Source organism: Panicum virgatum, chromosome 7N, assembly GCF_016808335.1.
Source record: "Panicum virgatum strain AP13 chromosome 7N, P.virgatum_v5, whole genome shotgun sequence".
Lineage (NCBI taxonomy): Eukaryota > Viridiplantae > Streptophyta > Magnoliopsida > Poales > Poaceae > Panicum > Panicum virgatum.
Window position 1 is genome coordinate 47,795,354 of NC_053151.1, and position 23,455 is coordinate 47,818,808.

The 23,455-nt window shown below is 50.8% G+C and overlaps 3 protein-coding genes across 10 annotated transcripts; 1 reads left to right on the top strand and 2 right to left on the bottom strand.

The window, feature by feature from the left end:
• Positions 1–1,173: 1,173 nt before the first annotated feature.
• On the bottom strand, positions 1,174–5,952 carry LOC120682473 (elongation factor 2). Of its 2 annotated transcripts, none has more exons than XM_039964405.1 (3): positions 5,790–5,952; positions 4,356–4,487; positions 1,174–3,860 (listed from the first exon to the last, which is right to left on the bottom strand). In XM_039964405.1, exons 2-3 carry the CDS (start codon positions 4,444–4,446, stop codon positions 1,420–1,422), a joined length of 2,532 nt encoding a protein of 843 aa, XP_039820339.1. In that variant the 5' UTR covers positions 4,447–4,487; positions 5,790–5,952; the 3' UTR covers positions 1,174–1,419. The 2 variants fall into 2 exon arrangements, with proteins under 2 accessions (XP_039820339.1, XP_039820340.1); XM_039964406.1 differs by having other exon boundaries at positions 4,356–4,490; positions 5,790–5,948.
• A 334-nt stretch (positions 5,953–6,286) lies between these two features.
• On the top strand, positions 6,287–19,068 carry LOC120681564 (filament-like plant protein 7). Of its 7 annotated transcripts, XM_039963086.1 has the most exons (8): positions 7,325–7,478; positions 7,588–7,675; positions 9,092–9,192; positions 9,279–9,411; positions 9,557–11,465; positions 11,537–11,597; positions 12,306–12,448; positions 18,418–19,068. In XM_039963086.1, exons 3-8 carry the CDS (start codon positions 9,139–9,141, stop codon positions 18,791–18,793), a joined length of 2,676 nt encoding a protein of 891 aa, XP_039819020.1. In that variant the 5' UTR covers positions 7,325–7,478; positions 7,588–7,675; positions 9,092–9,138; the 3' UTR covers positions 18,794–19,068. The 7 variants fall into 7 exon arrangements, with proteins under 7 accessions (XP_039819021.1, XP_039819020.1, XP_039819025.1 ...); XM_039963087.1 differs by lacking the exons at positions 7,325–7,478; positions 7,588–7,675 and adding an exon at positions 6,287–6,537; XM_039963091.1 differs by lacking the exon at positions 7,325–7,478 and having other exon boundaries at positions 7,524–7,675; positions 12,309–12,448.
• Positions 19,069–22,111: 3,043 nt separating this feature from the next.
• LOC120683072 (WUSCHEL-related homeobox 4-like) lies at positions 22,112–23,455 on the bottom strand. The gene is made up of 3 exons (XM_039965087.1): positions 23,090–23,455; positions 22,651–22,923; positions 22,112–22,528 (listed from the first exon to the last, which is right to left on the bottom strand). Exons 1-3 carry the CDS (start codon positions 23,333–23,335, stop codon positions 22,331–22,333), a joined length of 717 nt encoding a protein of 238 aa, XP_039821021.1. The 5' UTR covers positions 23,336–23,455; the 3' UTR covers positions 22,112–22,330.

Below are 23,455 nucleotides of genomic sequence, written 5' to 3' on the forward strand. Positions count from 1 at the left end.
GATAGTCTCTCTCTTGCTCCCTTTCACTCTTCTCCTCCCTCTCTGTCTCCTCGTCTTCTTGTCTGCGCCACCGAGAGCTCGCACCTCCGGCCGCCGTCGCCGGCACCATCTCTCTCGCGGTCTTGTCGGGATCGCCGGAGAGATTTCGTACTTGCGTCCGCCCACCATTTAGCGCGGTCCGCCCGCACACCCCCTCCGTTTTTTCCGGTACCGCCGGCCAGCCACGAGGATGGACGCAGACAAGGAGGACGTAGATCTTGATGTAGTTCTTGTACCCCAATGAGGTCGCGTGCTGGACTCGTGGTCTTCTGGAAGATCGAGAGCTCCGGCGCGACGGTGCTGCGTCGCGCGCGTCCTGGAACCTGGACTACAGCAGCCTGTGGGCTTTGTGGTCGCTGGTATCCAGTGCGCTCGTGGAGAGGAAAATTCCAGATCGCGTCGTTGTCATGGCTCTTACCTTTCGCCGGGAGAATATTTGACGTCCTTTTCTTGTTCAGCTGTTTGCTTGTTGTATAGATTGTCAGATCTCAACAGTTCACATTTCTCGTGCGGCCTCGCCAAGTTCAATCCAAGACTTCCATTTTACTAGTTTCACTAAGTTTTTCTCCCGTGCTAGAAATAATTGTTTTTGCTAGCAAAGCAACAGCAAAGGATACATGTGACATGCTCCCGTGGAAAAACAAGGATGTCCAGCACATGCAATTTCATAGGGTGTTGGAGACACAACGTTTCATAGAGTTTCCTTTCAAAAAGGAGTTTCATCGAGTTGTTCCCACTACGCCAGTGCAGTTAGTCACTAAACATCTTTTCAGGTCATCCATCCACTCAGGAAGGCACATCCCGATGAGACGAATCAGCACACATATCACACAAAGCAGCACACGGATATGTATGTTGGCATGTTGCAACCGTATAAACAATAATAGAATTACAGAATACGAATACGATTACAACACCTACTAGAATCCCACCAAGTCAAACAGATAGATTCTAGCCAGAACTACCACCGATATACCCTAATCTAGACCTGGGCGAAACTAAGGATCACATGGGCAACACTTGTTTGCCCAAAAGCAAGAGCCATTCACAGATATAAGGATAAGCTTAAGGCATAGCAATAAGGCAACAAACAGTGAAATTCTATCAACAAGATATCAAAGGAAAATATTCACGAGACAGTTGAAACAAGATTATACCACAAATACCACCGCATAAACCACAAATACCAATTCTGTTTAATCTGTTACATCACAAAGCATAAAAACAGTTTTAGCAGGGCACTACCATATGGCTAATGATGTTCAGAAACAGAAGCATTTGACCACTAAAGGAAATGAAATACAAAAATAGTTCCATTACAGTAGACGAATGGACGATTAAACCAGCAGGGGGGTAACAGTACCACAAAAGGCCAAAAATTTAGAGCTTGTCCTCGAACTCGGAAAGCGGGGTCATCTGCTCCTTGAGACCCTTCCTCTTGCGGATGTCTAACACCAGCTGAGCAGCCTGGGAGCCAGCCTCCAAAGGATCAGAGCCCATCATGTCCCAGTGGTCAAACACACACTGAGGGAACGCCTGACCAGAGGTTGCAGCCCTCAGCTGGCTGGAGAACCCAAAGGACTCAATGACAGGGAGGTAAGCCTTGATGTTGTAGAGCGGGGTACCCGGCCTCTGCATCTCCTCAAACACGTGCCCTCTCTTCTGGTTCAGAACACCGTAGATACCACCAAGTGCATTCTCAGGAGCCTGGATCTCCACAAGGTACACTGGCTCCAGCAGCCTTGGCTTGGCCGTGAGCTGAGAAGCATAGATGACCCTCCTGGCAGTTGGAATGACCTGGCCACCACCCCTGTGAATGGCATCAGCATGAAGAACAACATCACAGACCTCAAAGCAAATGCCACGCATGTTCTCCTCAGCAAGTGCTCCCTCCTTCGAGGCCCACTGGAAGCCAGCCACAACAGAATCCTTGATTTCATTGAGATACTGCACTCCCTTACACATATCAACAACCATGTTAGGGCCGGTGGTCTCAGGTCCAAAGCACCAAATCTTCTTGGCAAGATCCTTGTCCCACCCAAACTCCTCAGAGAGGATCTTTGAGCGCACCTTGGGATCATCACGTGGACCAATGCGTCCCTCATCAATAGCCTCAGCAAGACCCTCTTCCAACGGGCGGGCTTCCATGTAGAGACGGTTGTGCTTGTTGGGAGACTTGCTCATGACAGTTCTGCAGGATTTCTCAAGAACAGTTTCACGGAAAGAGACAACAGGAGGGGAAACAATAATTTCAGCACCACCCATGAAGTCTTCCTGCAGATCCTTCAGGCAGATCTCAAGGTGAAGCTCACCAGCTCCAGAAATAATATGCTCACCAGATTCTTCAATGGTACAGAGGACCATAGGATCAGACTTGGCCAGACGCTTCAAACCTTCAACTAGCTTCGGCAGGTCAGAGGCAACCTTGCACTGAACAGCAACACGCACAACAGGGGACACTGAGAACTTCATTGCTCTGATTGGGCATGCATCGACTTCCTTCTCATTGGTGAGTGTAGCATTCTTCGTGATGAACTGATCCAGACCGACCATAGCAACGGTGTTACCACAGGGAACATCCTCAACTGACTCTTGTTTCTTTCCCATCCAGATAACAGTACGCTGGACACTCTTGACGTACAGATCCTTCTTCTGGCCAGGCACATAGTTGGGACCCATGATCCGAACCTTCATACCGGTAGCAACCTTGCCAGAGAAGACACGACCGAAGGCAAAGAACCGCCCTTTGTCAGATGCTGGAATCATCTTTGAAACATACAGCATGAGAGGACCCTCCGGATCACAGTTTCTGATGGCAGTAGCATAGATATCATCAAGGGGCCCCTCGTACAGATTCTCCACACGATACTTCTGTGCCTTTGCTGGGGAAGGAAGGTGGAATATCATCATCTCAAGCAATGCGGTACTAGCTGGAAGCCAGGTTTGCATAACACGCTTCATCAAAGCCTTGCCAACCAACTCCTTCTCATCAGCCTTCATGGTAACATTAAGCTTTTGAAGCATGGGCCACAACTTATCCTTCTGGTCGTTCATGCAGGTGTTGATGATTTGCTTGATGGGCTCATAGCAGAACTGAACAAATCCTCTCTTGCAGGTAGCCGAGCCTGTGTTCTTGGTTGTCCACTTCTTCGTGGCCGGGTCAAAGAAGTTCTCACCCCAGAGCCTCTCCATCATCTTAGATTCATCAACTCCAAACTTGGATGCATACATCTTGGCAAAGTTGGTGAGGGTGAAGGCCCAGCCGTGCAGACCAGCAGAGAAAGCAACAGTTCCCTTCTCCGGGTAGACTTGGACATCACCGAGAAGCTTATCTTCATATGTTGCCATAATGACGTTGGCATTCTCAATCACACGGGAGAAAGTCTGGTAGGCTTCCTCCCCCTCAACCTGAAGCTCAAGGAAGCACCTGTCCATCTTGTTCACAGTAAGGACTGGCCTAATCCTCTCACCAAGAGCCTGGCGGAGCACAGTCTCAGTTTGCACACAGACACCTTCAATACAGTCAACCACCACTAGAGCACCATCGGTGATACGAAGGGCAGCTGTCACTTCCGAAGAAAAATCGACATGGCCAGGTGAGTCAATAAGGTTGATCAAGTACTCATTACCATCTCTCTCACCCTTGTAGTTCTTCAGTGACTCTGCAGTCATCTCATAGTAAAGAGAGATACCGGTGGATTTGATTGTAATACCACGCTCTGCTTCATCTGCGCGGGTATCAGTCATGCGAACATCACCAGCAACTTCCTGGGCAATAATCCCAGCAGCTGCCACAAGGGAGTCTGTAAGGGTAGACTTGCCTGCAAAGAATTAATGGCACGTAAGAACACTGGAACTTCAACAACAAACTCAGCATGCATCATAGAATAGTACAGCCTTAGGCACAGATAATAACCTACCACAAGATATCAGACACAACAATACATTAACATAGATGGCACATCACTAGGCACTAGCAGATATTATATAGACCACAATAATTAAAAGATAAATAACCTATCACAAGATGACAAGCATAACAATACATTAACATAGAAAACACATCACTAGTAGATATTATACATAGACCACAATAATTTAAAGAATCAATAAGCCTATCTCCTACATGGGATGACTATCTTAACACATCATTAACTAGGCCTGATATAGATAATACAGCATGAACAGCATCAACTGTGAAGCAATGCATCTGTAAATATTATATTTAAAACAAAACTGGGTCTAAATTCAAAAGGCCTGAAAACATTAAACAACATATATGTATGGCATCTAATAAAACACAGTTCTTAACATACCGTGGTCCACATGGGCAATAACAGACATATTACGGATGTTGTTCTTTTTGTCCATGATGGCACGGAGCTCCTCTGCCGTGAACTTCACCATCTTGACTTCTTTTGAGGATCACACTACAAATATATATTTTCCTGCTATTCAAAGGTCCAAGAAAATAGTAAGAATAAAACCAAAACATGAGCAAATAACTAAACCAGAAACTTTGATAGCAAAAGAGTGACCAAAGGATTATCCGCTGTAATTGTCAGGACAATAAGAGAGACAGATATTGTATAAGTGCAGTATGTGCAAAGTGATTGGGGTCCAATCCACAAAGTTATTACACATGTTTTAACTTACATTATCAGGCAAAACTATTCTAATGCTTACAACTAATGGGATTGCATTCACATAAAAGTTAGGAAATAATAAACAGAAAATTATCTGAATTGAACACAGGGTGTGTCCTCTCCTCATTATACTAATATTTAATTGAACAAAGGGTGCATTCAGTCAATGATCACATAATAGGATTTTTTTTTGCATTGTCTCTTGCTCATTGAGATTACACAGTACACTGCACATAATAGAAACTGCAGTGAGCTACTAGAAGTGAAACTAATCCAACGTAAATACAAAAGCACAACAACAAGGTGATACAATATTAGATCTGCACATCTGCAGGGTTACCGCTTCAAACAAAGGACTCTTATACAGTCAGATTATCTGGACTGCCAAACCAACTTACATGGAAACAACAGAAGATTAATTTAGACAAACATTTAAAGTAGCTGAAGATTCTAACCTTCAGAAATGTCTAACAGGCAAAAAGGAATGCATAGTTTACGAAACGAATTCATGGACCGAAGTATGTAGAAGCACTTCAATAGTATTCCAATGTAATGAACATCACAAAAATGGAATAGAAATCAGCAACCAAACAGACAAAACGAGATCGTATACATAACCACCCTGAACCTAAGAACTACCAGCAGACCAGAAATCGTAGAACAAGATCAGAATGTAACGGCCACAATTATTCATGTTGAAACAGCGTATCTGAGTCAACAGATTAGTTCCACCGAAGGATCCCACCATATCCACCTCACAGACCCTAACGTGTAAAAACTAATCGACACGATTAAGGGAAGAACCGAATAATCCAAAACTAATCGACACCGTATTTCTGCAGATCGTAGAGATGAGTCACAGAGAGAACCAACAGGGACCCATAAACCAACGAATTGACATAAATTACATCGAGATTACCTCCACAAACATCAGATTCGATCAGCGCACACTATGATTCAATCCAATCAACACACGACACTACAAAACGGAACCAAAACGACTCGAACTCCACTAGAAATACTAATCAGCTAGAATCACGGCGCGTAGATGAACTAGCTCTAGCAACCAGAGTGAGATGGAGTGGGAAAAGAGGGGTCAGTTACCTTGGTTTCGCCTCCCGATCTGAGAGACGAGATGTGGAGGCGCCGCCGGGAGAGAAGCACTAAAACCCTAGCCGCCGCCCAGTGAGAATATTTATAGCTGCGGAGTTGCCGCACCGGGCAAGAAATATCCCACGGGCGATCCAGGCCGTCGGTCGCCGCAAGGCTCACGCCGGCCGGGACTAAAGAAAAAAAAAACACGCTAGTTTTTTTTTTGAGGGGGAAAACACGCTAGTTTTTTTTTTTTTGAGGGTAAAAAAAAAACACGCTAGTTAGTATACCCATATATCTGCGGCTCGAAGAGACAGCCCAGCCCACTTTGAAGGTTTGTCTTCTGGGCCTACAGGTTAGTGGGCCTTGTCACATGTTTTTTTTGTGGTAGGCCTTGTCACATGTTACTCTTCTCGTTTCGTTACATGATGACTTTCATCTAGCGTAGCGAGAAAACGAGAGGCTCGGCTTAAAAAAAAAAAGGAAAACGAGAGGCTCCAGTCTGCCGGCGGCGGCCTTGGCGGAGGGGGTTGCGAAGCCGGTGGCGGCGGCGCCGATGAACCCGCCGCGGCCCCCTCGCGCTGCGCGCCGGCGGTCGCTGCCGCCTGCGTACCCCACGCTCGCGTCCTCACGAACTGCTTCGATTCGTTCGACGCACCGACGCCAATGCGAGGCCGCTTTTATTTCTCGGCCGCTGCAATCCGGCTACACGGCGTTCCGGCCGCGTCATGATCCTGCTCGCACTCAAGTTCCATCGCAGGTTAGTAATGCGCCTACTAAAATCTGGCATGATATTTTAGGTTTCAATGGATAAGGATACTCCCCATATATATGAGATGGGGGATTCGCAGAGCTACCAACCTTAGCACACACCCCCACAGTGGCCCTGCCTGCCTGACAGACATACCTGCATCATTAAGTTCGTTTGATTTGATTCTAGGGATGTGTTTAGTTGGTGAAATTTTTTTGGTTTTTGTACTATAGCACTTACTGTAGTACTTTCGTTGTTATTTGGTAATTAATATACAATCATGTAATAATTAGATTTAAAAAATTCATCTTGTTATTTACAGTTGAACTGTGTAATTAATTATTTTTTCAATTGCATTTAATGCTTCATGCATGTGTCCGAAGATTCGATGTGACGGGTATTGTTTGAAAAAATTTGACAACTCAACGGGGCCTAGGTTGCTGAAACCGTTTCTGTACAGCTGTACTGCGCGTAACAGCGTAAAGTATACTTCTGATTTCTCTAACGAGTTCTGCGAGAAAAATGCTGGTCAGGAACTGTAGCTGCATCCCTCACATGTCACAATATTCAACACAACAATCAGATAGGCTACGACACCTGGAGCAGACGAATACAGAATTTAAGGGGAACGAACAAAAGACACCCAATTTAATGGAGAACCAAATGCTGTTGCACGCAACTCTCCTGTCCACCGGCGGCACCGCCGACACTTAAAGCCCCCCAATTATGCAAATCTAAACCCTGCCATCATGCTAATCTAACCACTCGCCTGGATCATCACCGGCTTTGCGCACTGCGATTAACCGGCAATGGAGGCAGCCTTTGGGCCCCGGACCCTTGCGGCAGTGACCCGAAATCGCAGCTTTTGCCCATGGCGATGCTACCACCAGTTTCAGCATCCTGTACTTGCGCCATTTCAAGGGCCTACCGAGGACACCTTTATTTGCCAGGTAGCTCCCACACCAAGAGCTTTGTTCTTATACCCGCCTCACCTTTCCTGTTTTTCTCCCTACCATCCGCCTTTGTGTCCTTGTCCTCATCTCCCATTCTACTTCATAGGATGCTGTCACAGGCGCACAGTCACTCAGCGGCAGCTCATTGTTGGTGAGCTGCAGCAGAGCCACTCCACTACTTACTGTCACCGGAGGTCAGCTCAGCACTTCATCTCAGCTGTCTTCTTTGAATCTTTCTTCCTTCTATGCTACTCTTGTCCCTTTGGATCTTGTCGGTGTGCGTGGAGTGCGGTGAGCGCGCACTCCATCTTCATTGTTTGGTGGCTGTGAAAACGATGTGGAAATCTGGTGCCTGATGGAGAACTTGGGGGGATGGGGGTTGTAGATGGTGATGTTTTTGGCTTAATTGCTTCACTGCACTTGCATTGCATATTTGCATGCATGCCGAAGACCCTGCTGTCTTTGTGCTGCTTAACAATTGAGCCCTCACAGCTCTGTTTCTTGCTAGATTTTGGGTGAGACTGTGTTGTTTTACGGTTGTACCATTGTTCTTCTTCTGCTTCGAAGCAGAGACTGTCCAGTGCATAGAATTTTTTTCCCACTTCTTGCTGGGGGCCTCCTCATCCTTCCGTTCTTTCCTCTTCCCCCATCCTTGCGCGTAGTCAAGTTCTTTTCCTGGAACTTTGGTGCGGCCAATTCTCAGGGAGAGGTAGAGTACAGATGTGCCATGTTGTCCCCCACTCTCAATCAACTTTACTGCTTTGTTCGCACTCCACTGCATTGGCCTTTAACATTTGTATTAGGTTGTTGGAAAGAGTACTTGCGTTAGGTGCGATTCTTACTGCATTACAGCTGCAATTCTGCCTGGAACCATTTTTATTCACACTTTAGGAGAAGCATCTCTTTATTATATGCTAGTGCTTACAGTACCTTTAGTTCTTTTGACACTGGAGACGATGTAGTTTGTGGCACATAAATTTTTCATGTACCTACCAGCGTTGGAAACTTCATTTGTTGGGTTGGTCTCAACTTGGCAAGCTAAATGACAGAAAGCCGACCAGTACTAGAGTTCACGCAGAACCTGAATTAGTTGGCTGATTTTGTTCTTAAAAAAATTATCTTTTGCGGTGGCTGGTGGGTGTACTAGGGGTGGACTGACCTAACCTTATAATATCCTTCTGTTTCTGTTTTAGTTGAGCATCACTTTCTGTAATGAAAAAACATATTCCCGTTGCAAAGAAACTGTCAACTATGATGAGTGGTTTAGGTAATTAGAACAACAATTATCTAACTAGTAAAGGTAATTGATAAGTTGACCAAGGATCATTTCTTAACATAGTGCATAACAGTGATGGAATCAAATAAGTTATATGGATGAAGGATATAATGCTCACTACATGAAACAACATCAGATATGTGTTCTCATTTAACACTGAAGATATACAGTTTCTATATTGTGCAAAGAGAACCTGATAATTAATGATAGGTGATATGTATCTTGTTGAATTATCTTGCTAAGTATCAGCCCTGGAAGATGTTCTACCTGTATCCACCCTAAAACAGAACTTGCTGTAGAGCTTACATTGCATCTGTTGTTTTTTTATTGCCAGGGAAATTTTCACATAGTTGAGTACTGATAGATATAAAGTATCCATCGATGGATCATAAAACATGGCTCTGGAGAAAGAAATCAACAGAGAGGGAGCTGGAGGTACACCATCTGCCCTTATTAAAATTATTAAGTTCATATAAAATTGTTAGATTCTTATTTCTAACATCAGTTTTTCTTCCATGCAGAAGGAGAAGGTTGTATTATTAGAGAAATCATTGCAAGACTTGAATGGACAACTTTCATTTGCTCAGGCTGAGTGCATCGAGAAGGATGGTATTTTATCTAAACAGGCAAAAGTAGCTGAAGAAGCCATACTAGGTATTACTATACTCACTTAATTTATTGCCTCACATTTCCCTGGGTCATAAATATTTTTACCTATGGCCTCCCATCCTAAAAAGAAAATGTACGTGTATACGTCAGAAACTGTTTTTACTCAGTCTTTGAATTTAATTGATACTAGGTTGGGAGAGAGCCGAGGCTGAGGCACTAGCTCTCAAGACACAACTTGATGATACACTAGATGAAAAAACTGCAATGGAGCAGAGGATTTGTCAGCTTGATGAGGCTCTAAATGTTGCAATGGTAGAGAGGGACTCATTAATAAAGGAGTCAGCTCAAATGATTTCTTGTGAACAAGACAAAGTTCAGAAGCTGGAAGAAAATTTGGTGGATAAAATAAACATAATTGCTAGCTTAGATGCCGAGAATGACAAACTTTCTGAAGTTCTGTCAGTGAAAGAGAACATCATTTCAGAGCTAATTGAGTCGAAGCGAGTAATAGAATCAAAGTTCAAGGACCTTGCAGTAAAGCTAGAGTCATCCGAAAGATCAAATTCTTCCCTTAGATATGAGGTTTGCATGCTGCAGAAGCAACTTGAGATTCGTAGCGAGGAAAGGAAATTTAGTCTCAAATCTGCTGACGCTGCACACAAACAGCACCTTGAGAACTTAAAGAAGATAACCAAGCTTGAATCAGAATGTCAGAGATTGCGTTCAATGGTACGTAAAAGGCTACCAGGTCCTGCTGCCATTGCCAAAATGAGAAGTGAAGTTGAAACAGTGGGTAGTGACACAGCAATCACAAGGACCAGAAAGTTGAACCCAGGTGTTTCAGTACAGAACTCTCATGATGCATCACCTGTAAATTCTCCTTTACTTGCAAGGCTACATGCAATTGAAGATGAAAATAAGGCCATAAAGGAATCCCTTTCTAGGAAGGATAGTGAGCTTCAGTTTTCTCGGACTATGCTTGCTCGCACAACTTCCAAACTTTCCCAAGTTGAAGCCCAGCTTGAAGAATTATCGAGATGTCGAACTGCTGCAGAATTGGTAAAATGTAGCCCTACAATGGTTGAAAACCCTCTTTCATCCATCTCTGAGGATGTCTGCAATGAGGATAATATCAGCTGTTCAGGCTCATGGGCATCAGCCTTGTTGTCTGAACTGGAACACTTCAAGAAGGGGAAATTCACAGCACATTCAAGTAAGAGCACAGGAGTATCAGACATGAGTTTCATGGATGACTTTGCAGAGATAGAAAAGTTAGCATCGGCATGTAATGATACACCTGTGGAACCATATGGTTCAAAAAGAGAGGTCGTGGAGTCAGCAGGAAAAGAGCTAGTTTCAGTTGATGTCCCCACTGGAGCAACTGATCAAATTCGCCAACCTAAGATTGAGAAGGCTGTCCTGAAGTTGATTGAACTTATTGAAGGAGTTATCCAAAGATCATCAAAGGATTATAGTAGCACAGTTGTGCTATCTGGCAGTAATGAGGATAATGGCCAAGGAACACTGTCAGGCTACGTTGCTCGTGCATTCCTGTGGAATACGTCAGAACTTACTTCTGTACTGCAAAACTTTGTCTTTGTATGCAATGAGCTTCTGTACGGGAGTACTGATGTTGAAAGCTTTGTTCATGACCTCCAACTCACATTAGATTGGATAATCAACCACTGCTTCTCACTTCGAGATGTATCAGACATGAAGGAAGCTATTATGAAGCATTTGGAGTTAAACAACAGCGATGGACTTGAAATAGTTGCAGTAACCAGGCACACTGGAATCCAAACAGCAGATGAGCCTAGAATGCAGGAGAATTTTCAGATGTCGTTATTACCCGACTCAAGTTGTATAAATATTGGATCTAAAGCTGATGCCAGCACACAGAAGACAGGCAATGATGTAGCAGTCTCTAAATTTCAGGGGATAGAAGAAAAAGCTTCAACTTTGCGGGCAGAACTTAATGAGTTGAATGAATCTGGAAAAAATAATGCATGTAGCACACATGGATCCATGTTCATGTCTGGACTAAATAAGGGCAAGCAAGAGGGAGTTAGTTGTCTTCCATCCAATCATCAGCCTGAATGGTAATTCTTCGTCAGCCCTGTCCTTCCGTTGCCGATAATATTCTGTCTAACAAGAGTTATTTTGCTAGCAGTTTCCCTGCTAAAGAAGGCTCAAAAAATGTTGCTGAGAATGACGAGAAACATCTGCAGATGGTGAGATCCTTATGATCTTTCCTGTCCTTATCATTTCCCAGAAAGCAATTGGAACTTCATGTTGTATATTTTCCATGCAATTTTCTCTACTGCGACGAAGCACATTCTAGATGTCCAAATTAGTAGATCAACTGTAAAACTAAGCAATATAATGTGCATTCCTTTTTTCCACCGGAAGAGCTGATTTTCTTGTCCAACAGTCCAAATGACTAACTGAACCTTAAAACTAGTGCATTTTCCCTGCCCAAATACTACTACAACAACAACAACAACAACAACAACATAGCCTTTTTTCCCAAGCAAGTTAGGGTAGGCTAGAGATGAAACCCGAAAGAAATAAGTTCAAGGTTCAGGCACATTGATAGCTAGTCTCCAAGCGCTCCTATCCAAAGCTATCTCTTTAGAAATATTCCAATCCTTAAGGTCTCTCTTAACCGACTCATCCCACGTCAGTTTAGGTCTACCTCTACCCCTCTTTACATTATCGACCCGCTCAAGAACCCCATTACGCACCGGCGCCTCAGGAGGCCTTCGTTGGACATGTCCAAACCATCTCAGTCTCAGCCGATGCTGGGTAAGTTTCTCCTCAATTGGTGCAACCCCGACCCTATCCCAAATAACTTCTTTGTGTCGGAACTATGACACAGCAGCTGGACTTCTTTGTGCCTGCCCAAATACTAACTGTACCTTAAATTCTTTGTGTCACAGCAGCTGGAGTTCTCAACGGCATCAGAGAAGCTGATTGAGTGCCGGGAGACAATAGTAAACCTGGGGAAACAACTAAAGGCATTGGCGTCTCCAAAGGACGCAATTCTCTTTGACCAGGTGCTCCAGACTGCAGGTCTGTCTGGGCGGTGTTAGAAGCTCAATTCTAACTCTCATTGAGCTGAGAGGATGACAATGAACTTGGGGCAATTTTCTGGTTTTCTCATATTCACAAACTCAAAGCCATGCCAACCCAAGGGGCTGGGGATACATACTTATAGGCAGCCAGCCAAAGCTTGCTGCAGCAAAAGATGCTAAGATGCTAGTCAAAAGAACTAAAGCTAGATGCTGTCCTAGCAAACTAACTGTCCTAGCAAGATGCTGTCCTAGCAAACTGAAATATGCTAAAGGAATATATGCCCTGGTCCTTGCAAGGACTCTATGCCTTATCCATCCAGCACAAAGACTTATCCATCATTCTCCCCCTAAGTCTTGTGCGTCGTCTTGTGGGAGGATTGGACCATCCCGGTCCTGGAGCAGAGCTCAAGGAACTTGATCCTCCCAAGGGGCTTGGTGAGCAGGTCTGCAAGCTGGTCCTTGGTGTTGATGTAGCTTGCCTTGATGCTCCCGTCCTCCAAGCAGCCTCGGATGAAGTGGTACCTCACCCGGATGTGCTTGCTCCGTTCATGGAAAACGGGGTTCTTCGCCAAGGCCAGGGCGGACTTGCTGTCCACCCTGAGCTCCACCGCTCCAATGTCTCTGCCGAGTAGATCACCCAGCAGTCGAGCGAGCCAGAGCGCCTGAGTCGACGCAGTGGAGGCCGCTATGTACTCGGCCTCGCAGCTGGACAAGGCCACCACCTGCTGCTTGACCGACTGCCAGCTAACGAGGCACTCGCCAAGGAAGAAGAGGATCCCGCTCGTACTCTTGCTGGTGTCGATGTCGCCGGCGTGGTCGCTGTCGCTGTACCCGACGAAGTGTGCCGCCCCAGGGCACCTCGGGTAGTGGAGACCGTGGTCGAGAGTCCCCGCAACATAGCGGATGATCCTCTTCACGGCCTGCTGGTGCTCCGTCGTCGGTCGCTGCATGAACCGACTAACGTAGCCGACGGAGAACGCCAAGTCCGGCCGTGTGTGGGCGAGGTAGCGGAGGCTCCCCACAAGACGCCGGTACTGAGTAGCGTCCACCTCCTCCGCCGTGCTGTCACGGCTCAGCTTCAGCCTCTCCTCCATCGGAGTGAGAGCTGGGTTGCAGTCGGTGAGCCCAGCGAGCTCGACGACGCGCTTGGCGTAGGCGGTTTGTCGAAGTGTGATCCCGGAGTCGTCCTGGTGCACCTCGATCCCCAGGTAGAAGGAGAGAGGCCCCAGGTCGCTCATCTGGAAGGTGGCCTTCATCTCCTCCTTGAACGCCACCACCTCCGCATCCTTGGTGCCGGTGATCACCAAGTCGTCGACGTAGACACCCACCAGCAGGGCATTTCCGCCATTGCCCCGCCGGTAGATGGCCGCCTCGTGCGGGCTTTGCTCGAAGCCCATCCCCTTGAGCGTGGAGTCCAGCTTGGCGTTCCACGCCCTCGGGGCCTGCCGCAAGCCATAGAGGGCCTTGCGCAGACGTAGCACCTTACCCTCCTTGCCGGGGATCGCAAACCCCGGCGGCTGGTGCACGTAGACCTCCTCCTTCAAGTCGCCGTTGAGAAACGCCGACTTGACGTCCATGTGATGGACACGCCAGCCCTCCTGGGCAGCTAGCGCAAGGAGGAGTCGCACGGACTCCATCCGTGCCACGGGAGCGAAGGCATCGTCGAAGTCGACTCCCTCCTGCTGCACGAAACCTCGTGCCACCAGGCGAGCCTTGTGCTTGACGACGGTGCCGGCCTCATCCCTCTTCAGCTTGAACACCCACTTAAGGGTGATCGCGCGGTGACCGCGAGGGAGATCAGCAAGCTCCCAAGTGCGGTTCTTCTCAACCGCGTCCATCTCCGACTGCATCGCGGCACGCCATGCCGCGTGTCCCTCGGCCTCTGCAAAAGACCGAGGCTCGCCGTCGTCGCACGCGAGGTGCAACTGCGCCTCCAGGTCGTGAGGCACCAGTCCCGGCACCGGCTGATCGCCGAGAAGGTCCTCCATCGTACGGTACCGCAGCGGCTCACCGTCGTGGTACGCGTCGATGCGCTCCTCGTCGTGAGAGAGCGGAGTAGCGAACTCCACCGGGCTGTGAGCAGGTGCTGGAGTAGGCGTGCCCGGAGGAGTGGCTGTCGGTGCTGGAGTGCGCGGCGTCGCCGGCTGTGGTGGTACAGCTGAGGAACTCGGCGCAGCCGGAGTCGTAGCTGAAGGGCGTGGTGCCGCCGGTGTGGCGGGCGCCGGAGTCGGTGGAGGCTCGGGGACCGGGGTAGGCATGCTCGGCGAAGAAGAGCTGCCTACTCCCCCAGCTCCCTCGAAGTGGACGTACTCGACGGTGAAGTCGTCGTACGTCGGAGTCGAGCCGTCGTCCACCGCCTTGTCCCACGCCCATCCTCGCCCTTCGTCGAACACAACGTCGCGCGCCGTGCGCACACGCTGTGTCTCCGGGTCGAGAATGCGGTAGGCCTTCGAACCCGCCGCGTAGCCGATGAACACTCCCGGAGTGCTCCTGTCGTCGAGCTTGCCGATGTGGCCAAGCTCCTTGGCGAACGCGAGGCAGCCGAAGACCCGCAGGTGGGAGACCGCCGGCTTGCGCCCATGCCAAGCCTCATACGGCGTCATGCCGTCGAGTGCCTTGGTGGGCGAGCGGTTGAGGATGTAGACGGCCGTCACCACCGCCTCTCCCCAGAAGACAGTCGGCATCCCCCTCTGCTTGAGGAGGGCCCGGGCCATCCCCACAACCGTCTGGTTGCGCCGCTCGACGACGCCGTTCTGCTGCGGGCTGTACGGCGCGGAGTAGTGGCGCTGGATGCCCTCATCCGCGCAGTACGCCGCGAACTCGGCCGCCGTGAACTCGCCGCCGTTGTCGGTGCGCAGCACGCGCAACTTGCTGCCGCTCTCCGCCTCCACAGCAGCCTGAGCACGCCTGATGGCGTCCGCAGCCTCTCCCTTGCTGCCGAGGATCATCACCCACATGAAGCGGGAGAGGTCGTCGACGAGCAGCAGGAAGTAGCGTCGTCCTCCCGGTGTGACCGGTGTCACCGGGCCACACAAGTCCCCGTGTACGAGCTCGAGCCGCTCCTTGGCTCGGAAGCTCGCCTGCTGGGGGAAGGAGTGCCGCCTCTGCTTCGTCAGCACGCAGACGTCGCAGAGCTGCTCCACGTGGTCGAGGCACGGGAGGCCTCGCACCATCTCCTTGGCGCCGAGCCGCTTCAGGGCCTCAAAGTGGAGGTGCCCAAAGCGCTCGTGCCACTGCCATGCCTCGTCGTCCCTGCGAGCTGCAAGACAAAGAGGCTGGGCCACCCCGACATGGAGGATGTAGAGGCGGTTCTTCCCTCGAACCACCCTGGCGAGAAGCTGGCGACGGTGGTCCCAGATGCGGAGGACCCCGCTGTCGATCACCACGCGGGAGCCGCTCTCATCGAGCTGCCCAAGGCTGATGATGGAGTTCCGCAGCGCCGGGATGTAGTAGACTCCGGTGAGCATCCGGTGCTCTCCGGACTTGGCGGTGAAGATCACGGAGCCCACGCCCTTGATCTCCACGGCGGAGGAGTCCCCGAACCTGACGGAGCCACCTACGTCGACGTCCAGGTCGGAGAAGAACTCCCGCCGCCCGGTCATGTGGTGCGTGGCGCCGGAGTCGAGGTACCAGCCATCGACCCTGTCGTCGTCGGAGCCGTTGCCGAGGAGAACTCGGGCACGCGGCTCGTCGAGGTGGAGTAGAGCGGTGACAGGCGGTGCCGCCGGCTGCGGCTCCATGTCCCCGTGGAGTAGGAACAGAGCCGGCTCGTCATCCGGCTGGGCCTCTGCGACGTGGGCTTGGCCCCCACGCCTCCGCTGCGGGCAGTCCCTGGCCCAGTGGCCGGGCCTGCCACAGTTGTGGCAGGCGTCGTCTCGTGCCGCCTTGGGCCTGTCAGCGGCGCCGCCCTGAGCATCTCCGCGGGCGCCACCCTCGGCGCGCCCTCGTGCCCTGGCTTGGGCACCTCCGCGCCCCTTTCGCGGCTTGCCGCGCTTGCGGCCACCAGTCGAGGAAGAGGGCTCCCCCCTCCTCCTGTCACCGCGCCGAGCCTCCCACTGCTCCTGAGTGAGGTGGAGCTTCCCACCGATGGAGATGCCTCCCGAGGGAGGCTGTGGCTCGTCGCTGTCGACGACCTTGAGGCGACCTATCGCCTCCTCGATGGTCATGGTGGAGAGGTCCAGCAGAGACTCGATCGAGCGAGCGGTCTGTCTGTACCTCTCGGGGACGCAGCGGAAGAGCTTCTCGACGGCTCTCTCCTCGTCGTAGGTGTCGTCGCCGAACTGCACCACCTTCTGCAGCAGAGTGTTGAGACGGAGGGCGAAGTCATCAACATCCTCACCTGGCTTGAAGGCCAGGTTCTCCCACTCCTTGCGAAGTGCCTGGAGAGTGGTCTTGCGGGCGCGGTCGCTGCCGATACGTGCCGCAGCGATGGAGTCCCAGGCCTCCTTGGCAGTTCGCTTCTTGGAAAGCGTGAACTGCATCTCGGACGGGGCTGCTGCGATGAGAGCATCTAGCGCCCGTCGATCCTCATCGTAGCCGACGTCGCCGTACCGGACTGCCTCCCACATGTGCCGCACCTGGAGCTTCACCTCCATGACTGCGGCCCACTCGACGTAGTTGGTCTTGGTGAGGGTGGGCCACCCACCGCCGGGACCGACGTCCCTGACCACCGCCTGGAGGCCGTGGTAGCCGGGGGCGCCGCCGCGCGCACCCCAACCAGGAGCGCCGCCACCGCCCTGCGCGCCGCCGCCAGGGGCGCGGCCGCCGCCGCCAGGGGCGCTGCCTCCGCCCTGCGCGCCGCCGCCAGGGGCGCGGCCTCCTCCGCCGGGTGCGCGGCCCATTGGACCGTCGCCGGGCGCACCGCCAGGCGCGCCGCCGTCCAGGCAGCCGCCGGGCGCGCGGGCCCCTGGACCGTCGCCGGGCGCGCCGCCGTCCAGGCCACCGCCGGGCGCGCGGGCCCCTGGACCGCCGCCGGGCGCGCCGCCGTCCAGGCCATCGCCGCCGGGGTGGGCTGCTGCCCACCGCGTGGTCCGCTCCCGCGCTCTCTCCCTCTCCAACTCCTCAAGGTCCTCGTCGGCGGTGGCGTCGCCGGCGATGGAGCCGCTGAGGCTGCCGCGCAAGGTCTCAACCTCGACCTCCGCCGCACGCGCCGCATCCTCCGCCTCCTCTGCTTCCACCTCCGCCCTGGCCGCTGCCAGCTCCGCTGCAGCTAGCCTGGCCGCCCTCGCCGCTGCTGCAGCGGCTTGAGCCGTCGCTCGCCTGCGCTCCTCTGCCGCGGCGAGCTCGGCGTCTCGCTGGCGCCGTGCGCTCGAGGCGACCGAGCGCTGAGACGGTGCGTCGGACATGGCGCGCCTCCAAGGGGCTGTTGCGTGGAGAGGGGGAAGGGAACGGGGAAGAAGCTGCTGGTGCAGCAGCTGCTGGTGCAGCAGCTGCTGGTGCAGCTGCTGCTGCTGCTGCAGTTGCTGGAGCAGCTGCTGCTGCTGTTGCTAGTGCAGCTGCTGCTGCTGGTGCAGTTGCTGCTGCTGCTGGTGCAGCTGCTACTGCTGCTGCGCTAGCTGCTGGTGGTGGTGGTTGGGCTGCTACAGAGGCTTGGGAAGGGGAGGAGCAAGAGATATCCAACCTACAGGAAAGTACGGCTCTGATACCAGATGTTAGAAGCTCAATTCTAACTCTCATTGAGCTGAGAGGATGACAATGAACTTGGGGCAATTTTCTGGTTTTCTCATATTCACAAACTCAAAGCCATGCCAACCCAAGGGGCTGGGGATACATACTTATAGGCAGCCAGCCAAAGCTTGCTGCAGCAAAAGATGCTAAGATGCTAGTCAAAAGAACTAAAGCTAGATGCTGTCCTAGCAAACTAACTGTCCTAGCAAGATGCTGTCCTAGCAAACTGAAATATGCTAAAGGAATATATGCCCTGGTCCTTGCAAGGACTCTATGCCTTATCCATCCAGCACAAAGACTTATCCATCAGGCGGAAACCCCGATCGCAATCACTAAGCGAGATGCTATCCATGGAGGATGGTGGATTCTATGATCCAAGCTCCCCCAAAACCAAGGAGATCATCTGTACTGAACCAAGGGCGTCAAGTGAAAGAAACCTTTCTGCCGGCGAGGGAGATGGTGTTTCTGCCGCAGCATGTAGTTCCTCGCACCCAATGCCAGTGGCGCAATCCATAAAGCAGGCTTGCAGGGTGAATGGAACCTGTAAGGGCGAAGCTGATGTGAAGGTAGCAACACTTGCTGTTGTCTCGAGAAAGCAGAAGGGGAACAGCAGCTTGCTGAAGAGGATTTTGACGGGGAGGAGGAAGGAGGCCATGGCCAAGCCACAGGTGGTACTGAGTTCTTAGCTGACAGAAGTGCGGGAGCCCTGGACATGGCAAGTCTTTCTTTCAGGTGTAAATTAAGTGTGCTCGTTTGTGTGCGAGCCGTGTTCAGGCCAGTGAGATTAGTAATAAAATTGCTGTGTGTTGTGTATATGCTGTATGGATTAGTGTGGTACGTAGCACAGTGGTCATCGCGACATTGCTTTCATAAGGCCGCCCTTGTGTGTTCTGGGGAGTTTCTTATAAACCGTATGCATTTTCAAGAAGGAGGAGGATGTTGAACTTTGAAGATTTACAAATAGGTTTGCTCATTGGCACTTTGGCAGGTCAAGGGAGCAATTTTTGTGGCCGGTATTCTGGTTCTCGGTTTCTTTTTGTGGATACCTGTGTCTGTTGTCATAGTACTGAATAGTGCTCTGTTTTTCTACTTCGTGGTAATTGATTGTTTGCTCTTATACAGACCATCCGGACGCTAGCGGTCCAGCCACCCATCACCATGCCCAGCCTAACCAAATGCCTGACTATTTTTTCAGAAAAGGTATCCAATTCAAGGACAATGTCTGATTCAAATGCTCATGTCAAAACGTCTTCAATTATCTTTATCCGAGCCTCACCAAACAAAAAAAAACATTAGTCCACAAACAAGCGGTTTGAATTCCTTATTCTGTCTTGGCTAATTTCTTTTTTTTTTTTGAAAAGCTTGCAGGAGCACCGCACTGTCTTCTTAGTTCTTACAGACTTAATATTACATAAAAGGAGCTTAGCTCAAACGCTCCAAAAGCTTAATTAAACATTAAGCAACGATAGCTCAGGTCTTCCACAGGCTGAAGTCCTGCAATGCACCTCGGCTTTAATCTCCTGAAGGACCTTCGCCGGTAATAATATCTTGTTATCAAACACACGCCTGTTCCTCGCCTTCCAGATATCAGTTCGGTAAAGACAGTACAAGTAGTCCCTGCAAGTTTATTATGGTCACGGACCAGAGTTCAGAAAATTTCACTGAATCTTCTCAGGAAAAGAACAAGACTGGGAGACATGCTAAGCTGTTCAAAAGAGTAATGCATTGGTTTTAGTCTCGTTATTACCTTTTTTTTCAATTTCTGGTAACTATTACCAACTATCATAAGCAACAAGTTGTTTGTTTATGCGCACATATCAGTAGAACATGTATGGACCGTAACGGTTGTGTGCAAGTCCTGACTCCTGAAAGTTTCATCTGAACACGGGCACCCTGCCATCGGCGGCACCCCACGAGATGGTCACGGCACGGGCACGGGCACCACCGCCAGCGCAAGCAGCAGCTGCCAGTGGCCATGCCATGCCATCACCCCCAGCCGCTTGCTTGGTTCCTTTCTCCCCGGCCCCCCGCCTGTGGCGCTGGCCGCCTGGCCTGCTCGCGAGCGTCGTTTTCCAAGCGCACGTCCAGTCCGTGCGCGCCTTTGCAAAAGCCGTGGCGCGGCCGCGACTGCGGGAGTCTCGGTAAAGAGCGACAAAAGCGGCGCCGCGCTCGCTCGCTTGCACGCGCCCCTCTCTCCCTTCACCCCAGCTCGCGCCGCGCCGTGCCGTCCCCTCCGGCCGGCCTCCGCTCCCCGGCCGCCCGCTGCGCCGCGGGGTCCGCCACTTGGCGTGGGCTTCCCCGGCCGGCTCAGGATAGTTGGAAACGTACTGCCCCCCCAGCCAATGACGCCATGGCATGCCTCGCCTGCTGGCAGTGGCGGAACCAGAATTGAGTCGAACTCCGGGCTGAGTTCAAAGTATAGACGTCCACAAACTCACAGTTCAAAAGATACATGAAAATATAAACGGAAAGATAGATAACATACAAAAAGCGTCATCGCGAAGTAATATATTTATTCTTCTTCAGCAATTGATCCAAGTCCTTCTTCAACAATTGATCCAAATCCAGAGGTAGAAACTACTGCAAAATGGAAAAAATTTGGGCCGAACCCCGGGCCATGGCCCGGGTGGCCCGGGGTGTGCATCCGCCCCTGCCTGCTGGGGACTGGACTTGGGTCTGATCTGATCGTCTTTTTTTCAGCGTGCGATGTCCTGGGCTCCTGGCCCGCGCTGATGCCTCCTGATGCCGCGTCCCCCAACGGTTTCCCCACCTTTTCCGCTCGTCGGCGTCGGCCATTTTCCACTTTTCCGGGACACCGGATGGTACAGTACAGTATCTGGGAAAGAAATTCTGCATGCCATGAGAGGAGTCAGGGGTGTTCCATGACCGATCAAGTCCTCCATGTATTTTGTTCTTCACCTGCACTGCACGGCAGAGATACATACCATTGCGCAATGTACGCCTGGTTGGGCTGACCGGCTGAACACACCTTTACATTTCTCGTAAAGGTAGCATGGCCAGGGCGTATGCAGCAGCTATGGCCATGTACGTCTCACTGCTACTAGCTAGCTAGCCAGTGGTACACATAACACATGCATGGTGCCTGTCAGATAGTATACTGCACGCACGGCGTACGAAGCTCCGACCAAGTCAGTATGATTGGCGTCAGAGAGCATGTTTCAGTCGGGCAATCATCACCATGATGTCATGGGTACATGCATGTTTAAAGCAGGCAAGCAGGGAGCCGAGGAACGTATAAAGCTGGAGCGGAAGGCCTCGAGTCAGGCCTGATGGGTATAACTGCCTCGTAAAGCCTGAACTTGCGTCGGCTACAAGCTTATACAGAAATCATTCATTTATTTGCATGGAGGAAAGGATCGATCGGTCGTCTGGCCTACATCTTCTTAATTGCCTCATATAAAGTGTCGTGTAATAAGCAATGCATTTGCATAATACATGACTTACCTGTTCATTTTTTTTGTATGGTCAATAACATTAGTAGTGTCAATCTGTCATGCAGGTTGTTTTTCTGCTCTTGACAGTGCTTGTTTGCATGCATGATAACGCTTACCAAGCAACTCAACTCTGGTCTTACCGGACAATATACTTGGGAATGCTACCTGCAACAATCTATAGTCTACAAACCCTGGCCTGCTAAATGGGATGCGTGCTCTCTGCCATAGTTCGGCTCTACCTTTACGCAACACGCGGCCGGATTACACGCACTTTCTTCCACGTGTTCATACTTGATACAGCTTGACAATCATCGTGAAACCCTAATTTATATCAGACTCGTGTCCTTTGTTAGTAGTGAATTAGTGATCTTGTGGTGTGGCCAACCAAATTAAAGTTAGTAGTGATCTTGTGGCTTTTGTTTTAGGTGGCATCTTAGCAGCATTGGATTACATTAATTCCCTAGACGTAGCATCACCTACCCTTTAATTGGTCTCATTGTCTCAAGCAGCAGCATGCATTAGTCTGAACAAATCAAGGTACTATTGGCGTTGTAACTGGTTACTTTTTGAGCACTCACGGTGACAAGGAAGCCCACGCAGGTTTAAGCAATCCAAGCGTGTCAATACTACAATACAAAGCACGCGCGGATGCATGCAACGACCACTAAATTTTCACGACGAACAGCAACCGGATCCGGGAGACCATGCATGCATCTTGCAATTGCAAGGAGACATATCCATCGAGCAAGCATATAAGTGAGGAGACCGTTAATTAGCTTTCCCCTGAGGACGCAACGGGAAGAGTTCCAGGGTCACATCGTCGGTGCAGTCGGCTACTACCTCCGTCGTCGTCGTCGTCGTCGTCGTGACATCTTCGCCATGAACGTCACCCCAGGTCCTGCACCTCCTCCGCTTGCGGCTCGATGCATCTTCAGACGACGCTTCCTCCTTCTTCCCCAATCCATCCTGCATTAGAATTTATGAACACACGGACGATAACTACCTCAAGGTACTGTTGGATGTATACTGTTGGCTGCATGCATCTGCTAAATGCATACGCATGCATGGCTGCCATGGATTAGTATTACTTTGGTTTCAGCTGCAGGTAGAGATGATGAAGTAGTGGTGGTGCTGAGGGTGAGCAGGGCGGCGCGCTTCTGCTTCTGCCGCTCGCGGGCCTTGTGGTTCTGGAACCAGTAGAAGACGTTCTTGCCCTCGATCCGGCCGTACTTGCCGAGCTCCTCCGTGATCTGCTCGATCTGGAATGAGTTGGGCGTGCGCATCCCGCCGCGGTACAGCATCTCCAGCACCTTTATCTGTTCCGGCGACGGGTTCCATCGCGTCGTGCCAGACGCCGGCACCTGCAGCAGCTAGCATATTGCACAAATTAAGCAGGATCATCATCTGTTAGCTTACTATACTAGCAGACGATCGAGTCAGTGATGCATGCATGACCAGCAGCGAGCTAATATAATACCTTGTCGATCTACTACTAGCTAGCACAAAGGTTGGTCTATCCTAACTAACCGTGCAGTGGAGCAGCCTCGCAGCATTTCTGACGCGAGCGAGCTCGGGCAGGACGACCATCTTCCTCGGCTCAGGGAACGAGATCTTGGGCGCGAGCGGGCGCAAGCATTGGAGGGCGCCCAAGGGGATGGCAGCAGATGAGCTGAGAGTGAGAGACGGGGATGAGATGGACGGTGGAGACGACGACGGCGACGGCGAGGCCGCTTTGTCCAAGTAAGCCACAGCAAGGAAATGGTGAAGCCTCATGGTTTAGTTTATAAACTCTCTTTACTTTAATTGGTTTCAAATCTAGGTTGCATTGTGCGTGGATGCAGATGGATAGGAGTATATGTAAATGGAAAGCTGGGGGAGGGATCTATCGGAGCT

Excerpts from the sequence above, each read along its gene's own strand:
- LOC120683072 (XM_039965087.1), bottom strand. The coding sequence starts at position 23,335 with ATGAGGCTTCACCATTTCCTTGCTGTGGCTTACTTGGACAAAGCGGCC. Across the intron at positions 22,924-23,089 it reads CGAGGCTGCTCCACTGCACG|GTGCCGGCGTCTGGCACGAC; the intron begins GTTAGTTAGGAT and ends TAGCTGCTGCAG. Across the intron at positions 22,529-22,650 it reads TACCTGCAGCTGAAACCAAA|GATGGATTGGGGAAGAAGGA; the intron begins GTAATACTAATC and ends ATTCTAATGCAG.
- LOC120682473 (XM_039964405.1), bottom strand. The coding sequence starts at position 4,446 with ATGGTGAAGTTCACGGCAGAGGAGCTCCGTGCCATCATGGACAAAAAG. Across the intron at positions 3,861-4,355 it reads TATTGCCCATGTGGACCACG|GCAAGTCTACCCTTACAGAC; the intron begins GTATGTTAAGAA and ends AATTCTTTGCAG.
- LOC120681564 (XM_039963087.1), top strand. The coding sequence starts at position 9,139 with ATGGATCATAAAACATGGCTCTGGAGAAAGAAATCAACAGAGAGGGAG. Across the intron at positions 9,412-9,556 it reads AGCTGAAGAAGCCATACTAG|GTTGGGAGAGAGCCGAGGCT; the intron begins GTATTACTATAC and ends AATTGATACTAG. Across the intron at positions 11,466-11,536 it reads TCCAATCATCAGCCTGAATG|TTTCCCTGCTAAAGAAGGCT; the intron begins GTAATTCTTCGT and ends TTTTGCTAGCAG.